This window comes from Alexandromys fortis, unplaced genomic scaffold (assembly GCF_014885135.2).
Source record: "Alexandromys fortis isolate MF-2015 unplaced genomic scaffold, M_Fortis_MF-2015_v1.1 scaffold_10, whole genome shotgun sequence".
Taxonomy (NCBI): domain Eukaryota; kingdom Metazoa; phylum Chordata; class Mammalia; order Rodentia; family Cricetidae; genus Alexandromys; species Alexandromys fortis.
In genome coordinates, this window is record NW_026067895.1 from 18,393,351 (window position 1) to 18,406,483 (window position 13,133).

Consider the following 13,133-nt stretch of genomic DNA (forward strand, 5'->3'; position numbering starts at 1 on the left):
TATATTCCCAAGAGTGGTATTGCTGGGTCCAGGGGTAGGTTGATCCCGAATTTCCTGAGAAACCTCCACACTGCTTTCCAAAGTGGTTGCACAAGTTTGCATTCCCACCAGCAATGGATGAGTGTACCCCTTTCTCCACAACCTCTCCAGCAAAGACTATCATTGGTGTTTTTTATTTTCGCCATTCTGACAGGTATAAGATGATATCTTAAAGTTGTCTTGATTTGCATTTCCCTGATCGCGAAGGAAGTTGAGCATGACCTTAAGTGTCTTTTGGCCATTTGAACTTCTTTTGTTGAGAATTCTCTGTTCAGCTCAGTGCCCCATTTTATAATTGGGTTGATTAGCCTTTTACGGTCTAGTTTCTTGAGTTCTTTATATATTTTGGAGATCAGACCTTTGTCAGTTGCGGGGTTGTCAACTTTGAAAGAACAAAAATAAACTCAAACTCTGACCTCCAGTCAAGGTGGAATAGACTTTCTCAGTTACTATGATGGAACATTACTTTATAAATTTATATACTTGTCCTAAAATCTCTTGTTGTTAGTTTCCTGTTGATAATTGTAGCAGTTATTGTCTATTTCATGGTTTTGCGGGAAATTTGACTTTCTCTTTGGTGTAGTTTTACTGTTTGTGTGAAATCTGTCAATGAGGTTGAAAGCCCAAGTGACTCATTTTGTATAGTGATAATTGAAAAGATGTATGTGTGACCTCTGCTTATAGCCTGAGCTTATACTATAGTGGCTGGGTTTGGATTTGGGACATTTTCAATAGGAAAAGTATCCTGAAAACTTCCCAAGTGGGCAAGGGAGCAGGATGCAAGTGACGGTGCTTCCTGTGATTGTGTGTTACCATCATGTTCTCCTGTCACGTCTAGTAGCCATGGGAATCATCAAAGAGAAGGAGAAATAAAAGACTCCTTTTTTAAATGGAAAAAGTCAAAAAGAATTTGTTGCTAGAGTTAAATCTGTTGTAATTTGAGTGCTTGTTTGAAATACCAAATTCTTCCTTGGAGGTTTCTGACTTGGCAGGTTTTGTAGTGAGATCCAATAATCCTTTAAATATAAAGCTCTTAGGATCATAAAAATTTGAGTAATGCATGGTCCTTTATCTTTCTCAAGTCATTGTCTTGAATAACTTTCAATTAATTTGAGAAAATTAATTCTTTGTCATTTATAAATCCATGTTAGAAAAATAAATGACCCGTTCCATTTTTTTTTCTTTTTGGTAGGGTGGATCAGTAGTTCTCGACTCTTGTGAAGTGTCAACAGAAAATATGCAAAGCACGCGATTTCCAAAACCTGAATTGGAGATTCAGTTTACACCTTTGCAGCCAAACAGAATGGCAGTGAAGCACCCTGGCTGTGCTACACCCGTCACAATTAAGATTCCCAAGGCACGGAAGAGGAAAAGTAACGAAATGGAGGAGGTATAGTTACCTGATGGGTGAACTTAGCAAGTAAATATTGTTATTAGGCTCAGTTGTTGTTATAGTTAAGTCTGCTGCTCGTTCTAGAGACCCATCATCACAACTTACGGATGTTTAGGAATGATGCAAGAGCTTCATAGTACTCAGAAAGCTGTGCTTACTACGTCGTTCCTTACTTTGTTTCATCCGTAGTAGGTCAGATAATGTGAATTTTACCAGACACTTACTTTAGTATACTGGTTTATACCATACTAGTTAGGTTACCTTCAGTGGGATGGGAAATGTTTGATAAAGAAATTAGAGAAATTAAAATGACAGACTAGCTTGATCCGTGTCTTTGCCATTTAACTAAATCTTAAGTCTATGATCATGGGAAGTTTTGGAAAATAAATTCTTTTCCCATCAGCCAGTATTAGGATTTGGATCTTTATGTAGTAGTGGTAAAGGTTTTATAACTTGTTAGTGCAACTTCTTGGTGGTAGGGCTGCCAGACTTGGTATTGCATCTTAGCCACATTGGTGTGGTGAGTCACTCTGATCCTCAGTTCTTTCCAAATTAGCATATGAGTGCTTTCTCCCTTTCTGTTAGAGGCACATAATAGATGGTATTTACCTTAAAGTTACTTGTTTTAAGCTTAAAATGTTTGACCAAAAAAAAAAAATTCTTCAACATTCCTGTACTTCTTTAAAGAGTAGTGTGTTTTCACGCTGCTAGAAGAGCAAAATTAGTAGTTCCCATTCCTGGCTGTCAGGCAATACATTCCCCGAGTGGGTATTAGTGAGCATAGCTTCTCTCTGATACCTGGAGTGCCTTGAGTCTTAGTGGTTAGCTTTCTGAAGACATCTGTGTGCTTATTTATTTTATAGACATATTTTGATTATGATTAAAATATTTGAATGTCATCACCTTCTGAGCTACATTGATTTTTTCTTTTTGATACATTTTTTTTCCCTAGCATTCAGAAGGGAAAGCTTAAATACAATTTATTTATTTCCCTGGTATATATTCTTCATGTGTATCTCAGAAAAGATTTTCTGATTGTTGTAGTTTTGTAATGTTGAAATGTGAAAAGTTATCTGACTTTGTTACATCTTCATTGTTATAATAAATCTGTTCTTTGGCAATTGGGAAAATCTGTTCAGCAGTGCTATAAAAGTGCTGTGTTCTGTTCCAGTAAATACTCCCAGAAGCTCTTCACTGAGCTCTCCAAATAACATTGTCCAGTTGCCATCTTCTTTTTTTTTTTTTTTTTCCCATGATTACTCTTCAACTTTCCATGCTGCATCTTCTAACATTGGCGTTAATTTTTGATCTCAAACTGCCTCGGTTTAAGAAAAACTATCCTAATTACTAATGTAGCATTTATAGACAAATCTTTTGGAGTCTAAAGAAATTATTATCAAGAAAGTAAACAATGCTGAAATTTATTACCTCTAGGACTTGGTGAAATGTGAAAATAAGAAGAATTCTACACCTAGAAATAATGTACAGTTCTCTGCTTCAGAACATAGAAATTCTTCTTTGAAAAAGGATCAAAAGGTTTGTCCTTGCTCCAGTTAATGTCTCTGTAGTTTACTTGATAAAGTGGTGGTATAGGGGTAAGATATGATAGTAGTTTTCCAAAATTTAGTTGTGTCCAATTACAACTCAATTCATCTTCCATTCATACACATGGAATTGACATTTGGATACACCTTTAGCATTTGCCCACTTGGGCATTTCTTCCTGTGTCACTTCTGCTTGCTCTAGCATTAGACTCACTATGCAGTTGCTTAGCCCTTTGATCTTAACACACAAACTTAGTCCCAAGTTCCTTTATTTAACTGTGGCAATAACTGTTTCCATGTAACGTTTTTTATTATTAGTGACAGAAAGTGTTTTTTTCTTAGGTTTCCTTACATCCATCATCGAAGAAAACATATTCTTTACGGAGCCAGGCACCTACAGTTAGTGCAGATATGACCTCTAAAAAAAGAGAGGGAACACTACAGAAATTTGGAGACTTCTTGCAACATTCTCCAACAATTCTTCAATCCAAAGGTTTGTGGAAAAGTTAAATGGCCCTTTTAATGCACACAGGGTGCTTTCTGTTGCCTAGTTGCATGTGCTCTAGTCTAATGCCTAGAGCAGGCAGCCATTGTCTTATCCTAGATACTGTGGGAAAAGTCAGATGAAAAGATGATGTTCCTAGGTGTTCACTATGTATTGGAGTAGAAAGGCTCACATTTAAGTAATTATTCAGATAGAGCAAGCTGTTTAACATGGCAGAGGTAGAATAAAGTAGTTGGATACTATGGAGAAGAGAGAAAACCCATCATAATAATGAGGAATTCTGGGAAACTTTAGGAAGGAAGTGGGATGTGGGCATAGAAATATAGAGTTGTACCCTTTGACCCTATGAAAGTAATCACTGTTAATATTGTGTGTCCTTGTGATGATTTTGTTTTTTCTTACATACCTGTAAATACTAACTATCCACATATATATCATACCAACTTAGGGGAAAGGGTTTATTTACTTAATAATTTGATATCACAGCACATCATTGAAGGATGTTAGGGCAGGAACTCATGCAGAGACCCATGGAGTAACAGTGACCTATAAAGTAGACATGTTGTATAATGTCTTTGTTGAAATATGTATTATGTATTTCTGTATACATGCAGATGTGTGTATTCATTAGAGGGCATAGTTTTAATGCTGGTAGAATAGAGAACAGTATAAAATATACATGTAATTCTAGGTAGAGAAGAGTGTGTGGAGAGGTTTTGTTGGATTATCTGAGTGGCAGCAATAAGATAAATTAGAGACCAGAAGTGGGGGAGATGAGAAAGTAAAGGAAGGTTAAAATCATAGTTGAATTGAAACAGAGAGTGCTTTGTTAAGGCTAACTGCAGGTTGTCAAACTTTATTGATTGAGTGCCTTTAATGTCTCAGCAGGAAATTTAAAAATGTTTAGTCTCTACTTCTTCAGATCTGTCCACTGTTAACAATTTTGTGTGTGTGTTGTGTGTTTGTGTGCTCGCATACAGCGCACGCACAGATGCATATATAAAAGGTTTGTGATTATGTCGTATGAGCATCTTGATATATGAGTATAAAAGTAAATCTACCACTTTTTTTATTCATTTATTTGGTTTATTTAGTGTTTTGAGTTTTTGAGACAGTTTTCCTGATATAGCACAGGCTAGTCTGAAACTTGAGCTCTTCCTGCCTCTTTCTCCCAGGTAGCAGGGCCCTAGGTTGGATGTGTCAGGTCTGGCTTTACCACCTGGCTTTTAATGCAGGCTTACCACAGGTGGACCCGGCTGTGGGGAGACCTCCAAGCCATTAAAGATGCCAGGATCTCACTGTTACTTCCTTGTTTTTAATTGAATTTTTGTTTATTCATGCCCTGTCAGCATTGTATAGTACACCGTTTTTCTTCTTGATTTCTATTTTTCTTCATTAAGAATTTCAAACCTTTGCAGTTAGAAAATTAACACAAGAATTAACATTTTTACTTACAGCAAAAAAGATAATTGAAACAATGAGTTCTCCAAAGCTCTCAACTGCAGAAGTAAGTAAAGAAAATGTGTCTCAGCCGAAAAAAGGCAAACGGAAATTATTCAGAAATGAGATTTCATCTCCCATCAACATATCTGGACAAGTGGTAAGCTACTATTTAGTTTTCATCAGTATAAAACTTTTTTTTAATTCTAAAGTATTTATAACCTTGAATTTTATGATTATAATTTTTAAAATCATTTTATTTTTAACATGTATGGGTGTTTTGATTACGTTTATGTACCACATGCATGCTTGGTACCTATGGAAGTTATAACGAGGGTGCTGGATCCTGTGAAACTGGAGTCACAGGTGTTTGTGAGCTCTCATGTGGGAGCTGGGAATCTAACCCAGGTCCTGTGAAAGAGCAGCAGTGCTCTTAACCTTTGAACCATCTCTCCAGCTCTGGGGCCAGCCGCAGCAGTTGATAGGTCCTGAGAAGAAGAAAAGTGTTGGTGAGGGAAGAAGTGGCTGGGCAGGGTGGTCTGGAGAATCCTGCTGCCTGACTGACTAGCAGCCAGATGTTTATTTAGTTATACAGAATTCAGTAAGCAGGGATAGATTCATGTTGTTCCAAAACATAGATCATATCATTTTTATTTTGAGACATGTGTTTTACTTCCTCTTGCATATCTTTTAGTCATTATTGATAAACTGTGACAGAGCAGAGTTATCTTTTCCAACCATTTTCCCTCAAGTTTAATTATCATTGATAAACAGTCATCTTTTATAACCATCTTTTGCGTTAACCCCATAACTCAAATTTCAAGAATCTGGAGGCATATGACAACTTGTTCTCAGGCTAGTATCTTTTGTGACTACAAGGATGCCAGACCAGAACAAATCTCCAAGCCAGCCCAGGCAGATTGCCCAAGAAAAGTCCTTAGCCCTTAACTGCTGAAGCTTATAAATTCTGGTGCAATACAGTGTTTGCACTTCATGTATTTATAGAATTTGCTTATATATGTAATCCTGTCATTCTGTTGTTCTTTGTTCATGTGACATCACAATGGCTCTGCATGTGCTAACTTTTCTAAGAAAGGGAATTCTTGATTCTCATTCTTTGCTCATCAATATAAATCTCTGAGTAGGACAAGGTAACTTCAGCTAATCTAATTTTGTTGCTCTATATGCCACATAATGGCCTGGATATATAGTGGGAAGATGCTTGCAATCTGATCTGTGGCCAACCCTTCATGACCTTTTAAAGTTTACTTTGTTTTGATTATCTTGTTCCTGAGTAAGTACAGGGACAGATGTTTCAAGAATATCTCAGAGCCTCGTAAAGAGACCTCTGGCTTCTCTATGTGCGTCACAGCCTCCAGGGTGTAAGGAAGACCTTCAAGTATATAAGGATATCTATAAAAGTGTCAGGGGTAGTATATGCTTAGGACTGTCCTGGAGAAGCTTAGAAGAAGTACTACTGGGAGAAGGCATAAATGAGTCATAAGAAAATTTCCATCAATCCAATATCTCCAAATTGTACAAATATTAAAAGTCCCTTAAGTATGCAATAGGTGGAGGTCAAAACCAAAACACGCTGGGCATTATGTGGCTTAGCTTTGCTTGCTCTTTGTGAAGCATGTGTGCTGGCTTTGTGACTTTTGCTATTCCTATCAGATATGGTTGTGCCATTCAACACATGATTTTAATTTCTTTCTGTAACTCTCTTAAGACAGATGCTATACTCTTGGTCTCAGGTTTATATTAGCCTTATAGTAATTAAATATAAATACCACGATAATAGGTATACACGCACATGCATGCGCATGCACGTGTGTGCACACACATATCATGTAGTGGCATTTGAAGTTTCAACAGAGTAATATATTTCCATCAATAGATATACCACAATTAATAATTTATTTACTTCTAAGAGCTTTCTTCTTTGTGTTCTTATTATTACAAGAGTTATATAAATCTGAGCCCATGTACTTTTTTAGAAATACAAAACTGATATTTCACCATTTTCTCTCACCTTTTTCTCTGTAAGCCTTCTAGGTTTTTCTTTTCTTAAGATTTATTTGTATTTAATGTGTATGAGTATTTTGTCTATATGTATGTATGTATGGATATGCATCATGTGTGCACTACCCTTGGGTGCCAGAAGAGAACACTGGAACCCCTGAAGCTAGAGGGTAGTGAGCGCAGCTCATGTTTTTAATCATTGTGCTGGCTTTCCAGTCTTCTTTGTACTTTTGAGAAACGTTCTTACTATGCAGTCCAGGATGACCTCAAACTTTTAGTATTCCTTTTGCCTCAACCTCCCTGTTGCTGGGCTCATTGGTGTGTGCTCACATGCCTGGCTGGGATCATTGGTATGTGTGCACACATCTCTGGCTTCATTTAGGCTCTTTTTTTTTCCCCCTTGTTTTTTCAAGACAGGATCTCTCTGTAGCTTTGGAGCCTGTCCTGGAGCTAGCTCTTGTAGACCAGGCTGGCCTTGAATTCACAAGAGATTCGCCTGCCACTGCCTCCCAAATCTGGTATTAAATGTGTGCGCCACCACCACCCTTTAGGCTTTTTTTAAGAAAAGGAGGTTGTTATCACTCTGATTCATTGTCCTCATTTCTCAGTGGATGAAAGTGTAAGTAGAAACAGAATTAAAGGATGTTAAAAGAGTGGCCAAGAGAAAGAAGAGAGACTGGTTTTCACAATAGTAGTTAACTAACCTAAGGCTGATATAAGGCAGCTGGAACGAATTCAGGTCAGTTAGAACATGCTGTTTCATGTACCAGCTGAGCAGTGTATGGTTTCTCCTCTTGGCTGAAGAAAGATACCTGTGTCTACAGATACCTATGTCTCTGCTGAGTTAGAGCACAGTGTGCTTCCCTCTCACGTTAGACCCTTGTTGCTGTAAATGGTGATTTCCTAAAATTCATTTGAAGCATTTTGTGTACAAATATTTTGCTAATTATTTCAAGCTTAGATCTGGATTGGATTCAGTAGGCTGTAGGTTGTTTTAATTCTTGAATTAGGTAATGTTGAATGAATCTCTTAAAAATCTGTATTCTTGGGAAAAAAAACCCAAATCTGTATTCTTTTACATGTATTTATTTAGAAGATGAAAAATGAATTTCTAATGTATATATTATAGTCAGTGATTAAGCACATAAGTGTATTACTCAAGGAAATTATTTTTACTTACATTTGAAAAACTGTTAATTTCAGATTTTAATGGAACAGAAAGTAAAAGAAAGTGATCATCAGATTCTCAAACGACGACTTCGAACAAGAACAGCCAAATAAATCGCTTTGGGAGACTGTTTCAATGTCAATTTTATATTCACAATAATTGTAAATTTTAAGTTTTAAAAGTTAATTGTATATATTATGTGTTAAATGCCTCTGTATAGATTGGTGTTTTATATATGATTTTAATACAATAAATATATCAACTGTATACTTTATAAGGCTTTTAAAATTTTTCTTTATTGTGTGTGTGCTTGTTTGTGTGCTTGCAACAGAATACATATAAAGGTCAGAGGCAACTAGCAGGGATCTCGATAGAAGTTGATTCTCTCCTGCCCTGTGGGTCCTGGGGATTGAGCTCAGGTAGTGACTTTCACTTGGTGGCAGGTGGAATAAACACACACACACACACACACACACACACACACACACACACTGCTCTAAAGTAATCTAATTGGATGTTTATGTCATTAGTCTGTGGGTGTTAAGTCCTCTCCTTACTCCCAGTTCCAATAACCTCCTTATGTCTGTCGGTGAAGGGGTTGGAGTAAGAGCCTAGGACTTTTCAGGGCAGGGGGCCCTGCTCATGTTGTATTTGTATTGCTTCAGGGCCTCACTGAAGCCTTGCACAGGGATAGTTCTCTCTGAATGGTAGTGCAGTCCAGGAGTAGAAGTAGGCTCCCACCTGTTGAGGTGTGCGACTGGATAGATAGGAGTCTGTTAGTGTCCCCGTCCTGTCCCCCCATCCCAGGTCAGGGTGTGACCCACAATTGAGACCTCTACTACATGTTTGGCTGTGGAGTGAAGGCATGGCAGGGGAAGTGGAAACGAGGAGCCATAGCAGCCACTCAGTGCCAGAAAGAAACCCGAGTATACTTTTTGATTCAGGAAAATAACATTCTGAAGCAAACAAAAGCATCATTCCCCTTTAATTTCAGGTTGGGCAGTGCTGCTTCACTAAGAATGCTGCCATCAGCATTAGGAAAGGTGCCCAAGGTAGAATTAAAGTATAGGGTGTGAGCTAGGGTACAGAGGTGGACTTGCAGCAGAGACTAGTTAGTCTCAGATGACTGATGGCAAATTTGAAATAGCAAGAGAAGGGTTCCTGAGTCATTTTTACTTGTCTTAGCGACTTTTCCACTGCTGCAAGAGACATGGTGAAGAAGGCAGCTTATAAATGAAGACTTTCAGTCTGTGATCATGGCTGGGAGCGCGGCAGCAGGCAGGCATGGCGCTGGAGCAGTGGAACGTAAATCCTGATCCTCAAGCAGGATAGAGAGAGTGTACCTGGGGGTGGGAGCATATTGTGAGTGCTATTTGATATAAACTTGTAGGCTTACATAAGGAAATTTAGAATACCAGGACATACAGAGGACCCAAAAAAAAAAAAATAATAATCCTGGGAAAGGATATTCTTAGATTCAAGAACAAAGTGATTAAAAAAAAAGCCTCATTGCTGAAGTTTAATGTGAACTAAACTTAAAACGTCATGTGTAGTTCACATATAGGCAGAGATTCTTTTCTTGAAGTAGATGGTAATTAAAACAGATCCACAACTGGACAACGCAGTGAAATGAGAAACTTTAGAGCTGTCAGCCTTAAATGGGATGTCCTTATGAAACCCCTCTCCTCAAGGCTCAGGGATCCACGTGTGAGAGATGAGTGACTCCACAGAGATAGAGGCATTCAGACACAGCAGGGCTGACAGACTGAGGCACACACGAGACCGCATAGATTCAAACCAGACACCGTCCCAACACTAAGAAGGGAGGTGGACATAAAGTTCCACCTTAACCAAGAGGCTATTTCAATTAATACCTGCTGGGAAAGGAAATTTTTTTTTCTTGTCAGTTTTGTTTTTAATTTCATTGGAAACTACACATTAAAATGATAATTTTTAGTTTTTAATTTTTTGAACTATATATTTTTCTCCACTCCTTTCCCTTCCTCCCCTCTCCCTTTCTGCCCTCTTCCATGATGCCCATGCTCCCAATTTACTCAGGAGATCTTGACTTTTTCTACTTCCCATGTAGATTAGATCCATGTATGTCTCTCTTAGGGTTCTTTTTGTTGTCCACATTCTCTGGGATTGTGAATTGTAGGCTGGTTTTCTTTGCTTTCTGTCTTTTCTTGTCTTTCTGGATCTGGGTTACCTCACTCAATATGATGTTCTTTAGATCCATCCATTTGCCCGCAGATTTCAAGTTGTCATTTTTTTCTGCTGTGTAGTACTCCATTTTGTAAATATACCACATCTTTATCCACTCTTCAGTTGAGGGGCATTTAGGTTGTTTCCAGGTTCTGGCTAGGACAAATAATGTTGCTATGGACATAGCTGAGCACATGCTGCTGTGGTATGACTAAGCATAAAAAAGTAATTTTCAACCACACTCCAGGGAAGGCCCCCTGAATAAATGAATTTCATCTTTCCCTCCCTCCCTCCTTACCTCCCTTCCTTTCTCCCTCTCTCCCTCCTTTCGCATGTGTGTGTGTACTTGCTTTGTTTTGGTATTTTTTTTTTTTTTTTGTCTTATTGGTGTTCTTAATTTGATGGGTAGAGAGATGGGGAGAATCTGGGAGGAGTTGGGGAGGGAAAACAATATAAAAATTTATTGTATGAGACTTTTTAAAATGAAAAAACTAGAATTAGTGGTTGAAGGTGTTTGTTGCTCCGAGGTTTAGTACTTTACTTTTATATACAAGGCTCTGGGTCTGTTCTTAGCATACTCACACACAAGAAAGAAAAAAAGGGAAGAAAAATCCTCTTTTCTTTCTATATATAATGACCCAGGTCAGGTGTTTGTTTTTTTATATTGTGAATTTAAAATTTGTTTTATGTGTGTAGATGTTTTGCCTGCATATATGTCTGCACCACATGTGTGTCCTCAGAGGCCAAGAGAGTGTATCAGATTATCTGGATGTGAGCCACCATGTGAGAACCCAGGTCCTCTAGAAGAGCAGCCAGTGCCCTTAACTTGAAAGCCATCATCTTTCCTGCTCCAGCTTTTCTCATTTTTATGGTGTTGTGATGTACACTCATTTTACACGTGTGCTTCACCTGTAGCTCGGGTTGGAGGAGGAGGTGTGCACGGGTGCTTTATATGCTGCAGCATGTGTGGACATGGTTTAGAAAAGATCCCTGGACTTCAGTGAGAGCAGCTTATAATGTAAGAATTGGATTCCCCTCCCCCCTTGGAATAGGAAATATCAAAAGGAGAAAATTGGAAAAGAGAACATCTAGAAGTCCAAACTGTTGCTTTTTTGGGAAAAAAAAAAGATAAAGAAATTTTAAACTCGGACCTTAGAAATAACATTTCCTTTGTTTTACAAATGAGATCACAGCCTGTCTAGTTTCCTCGTGATATTAGCTAATGTGTATTGAGTTCATAGCTGTGTGTACAGAAACCTCAACAATAGTTGCTTTTTTAAATATAAAAACATTTACACATCTAAAATCTTCAAGATTTGTTTTTAGCATTACTTGTTTTAACCATGCCAGCAAGAAAATATTTTTTGGTGTTGTATAGTTATGCTCAAAACCTAAGTGCTGTTAGCATTAAAGTGTGTCCATTGTTCTTTCTTGAGAAGATGGTTGTGTCTCATTATTCACAGACTCCAGTCTTGCAATTCTGCTTGCTTGATAAGGCCGATTTGTGCAACCCAGATGAAGACTGCACACTTGTCATTTATAGAAAGGAGCAGAGTGGCCCGAAAGTTACCCTGTGTTTGGAGCGGAGGTTGAACAAGGCAGTACTCTTGTGAAGTTGAAAACAGAAAGGCAAAATAAATGAGATAAAGAGTCTAGGTACATTTAACAGCTTCCCGAAGGCTGTAATTAAAGGCTTGTATCACTATACCTAGATAGGACAGTTTCTGAAAACTCTGGAAAATTTCAGACAAACTACCATATTGTTAACTGATGATGTATAGTAGACTAGGGGTTCTATTAGGCCTCCTCCTAGGCCCAGTCATATACATGTCTGTGGTAGCTTTTGTGATGCACTGGCAGAACTGAGTAGTTAGGATAGAAAACCTATGGTCTGCAAGGCTTACGATGTTTACCATCTGGCCCTATGGAGAAAGTTTGCCAGCCCCTGCAATTGACAATCCAGCAGAGATGCCAGCTGCTAAGTGCTGCTTATCCAGGACAGTGCCAAACATCTTGTGCTCGTTACCAAGCAGTCTTTCCTGCCATATTTTGATATCGTCTTCTGAATTAAGAGGGTGTGTTGACAGTGCCCATGATATATAGCTTGTATACTGTACATTTATTATTTATCTTATTAAATGTGTTTGGTACTTATATTTAAGAGCAAATTCTCAAAAAGCAAGAGAATGGCCCAACAGTATTTTTTTAAAACTAAAGTATCATTAAACATATAATGGCTGCTAGAACTTGGTAATTTGCAAAACCTTACTTTTCATAAAGCATAGTTAGAAGACTCTGCCCTAGCACTTTGGTACTCAAAATGTGGTGGTGATGGTCCAGCATCAGCATCACCTTGTAGTGTTTCTGTGTGTGTGTGTGTGTGTGTGTGTGTGTGTGTGTGTGTAGTTGCTTTTCTCGCCTGTCCCTTTGTAGGGTATGGAGCTTGAAATCTTGTCATAAGTCCTGGGATGAAGTGGCTCTCCTCACTGAGCCATTTCACTGGCCCATCTTGGAGTAAGACTACTTGATGAAAATCAAGTAGTAGATCATTTAGTGAGTGACAGGTCCAGTTTAGAGGTGTATAGCTCTAAAAGCTGTCTACTTAGAGCTTTTAAAAGCTTGAAAGCTGCCCTATTTAAGGTGAGAATGTGAGTACTTTTTTTTTTTTTTAAAATAAATTTTCCTTAGTATCATGTTGGTTTGAAAAGTAAAATGTACAAAACAGCAAAAATACAAATTTCTTGCCCCCGCCCACTCCCTCCCTCCCTTCCTCCTCCACGCTCCCCTTTCTTCTGAAGATAATCTCTATCTTGATTT

The 13,133-nt window shown here is 38.1% G+C and overlaps 1 protein-coding gene across 3 annotated transcripts in view; it reads left to right on the forward strand.

The window, feature by feature from the left end:
- Kif20b (kinesin family member 20B) overlaps positions 1-8,373 on the forward strand; it is a 53,274-nt gene extending 44,901 nt beyond the window's left edge. For all 3 annotated transcript variants that reach the window (XM_050160029.1, XM_050160031.1, XM_050160040.1), the window contains exons 28-32: positions 1,232-1,429; positions 2,867-2,968; positions 3,319-3,469; positions 4,939-5,081; positions 8,147-8,373. In XM_050160029.1, the coding sequence (XP_050015986.1) occupies positions 1,232-1,429; positions 2,867-2,968; positions 3,319-3,469; positions 4,939-5,081; positions 8,147-8,224 (672 nt within the window). In that variant the 3' untranslated portion in view covers positions 8,225-8,373. The remainder of the gene's footprint in view (positions 1-1,231; positions 1,430-2,866; positions 2,969-3,318; positions 3,470-4,938; positions 5,082-8,146) is intronic.
- Positions 8,374-13,133: the final 4,760 nt, after the last annotated feature.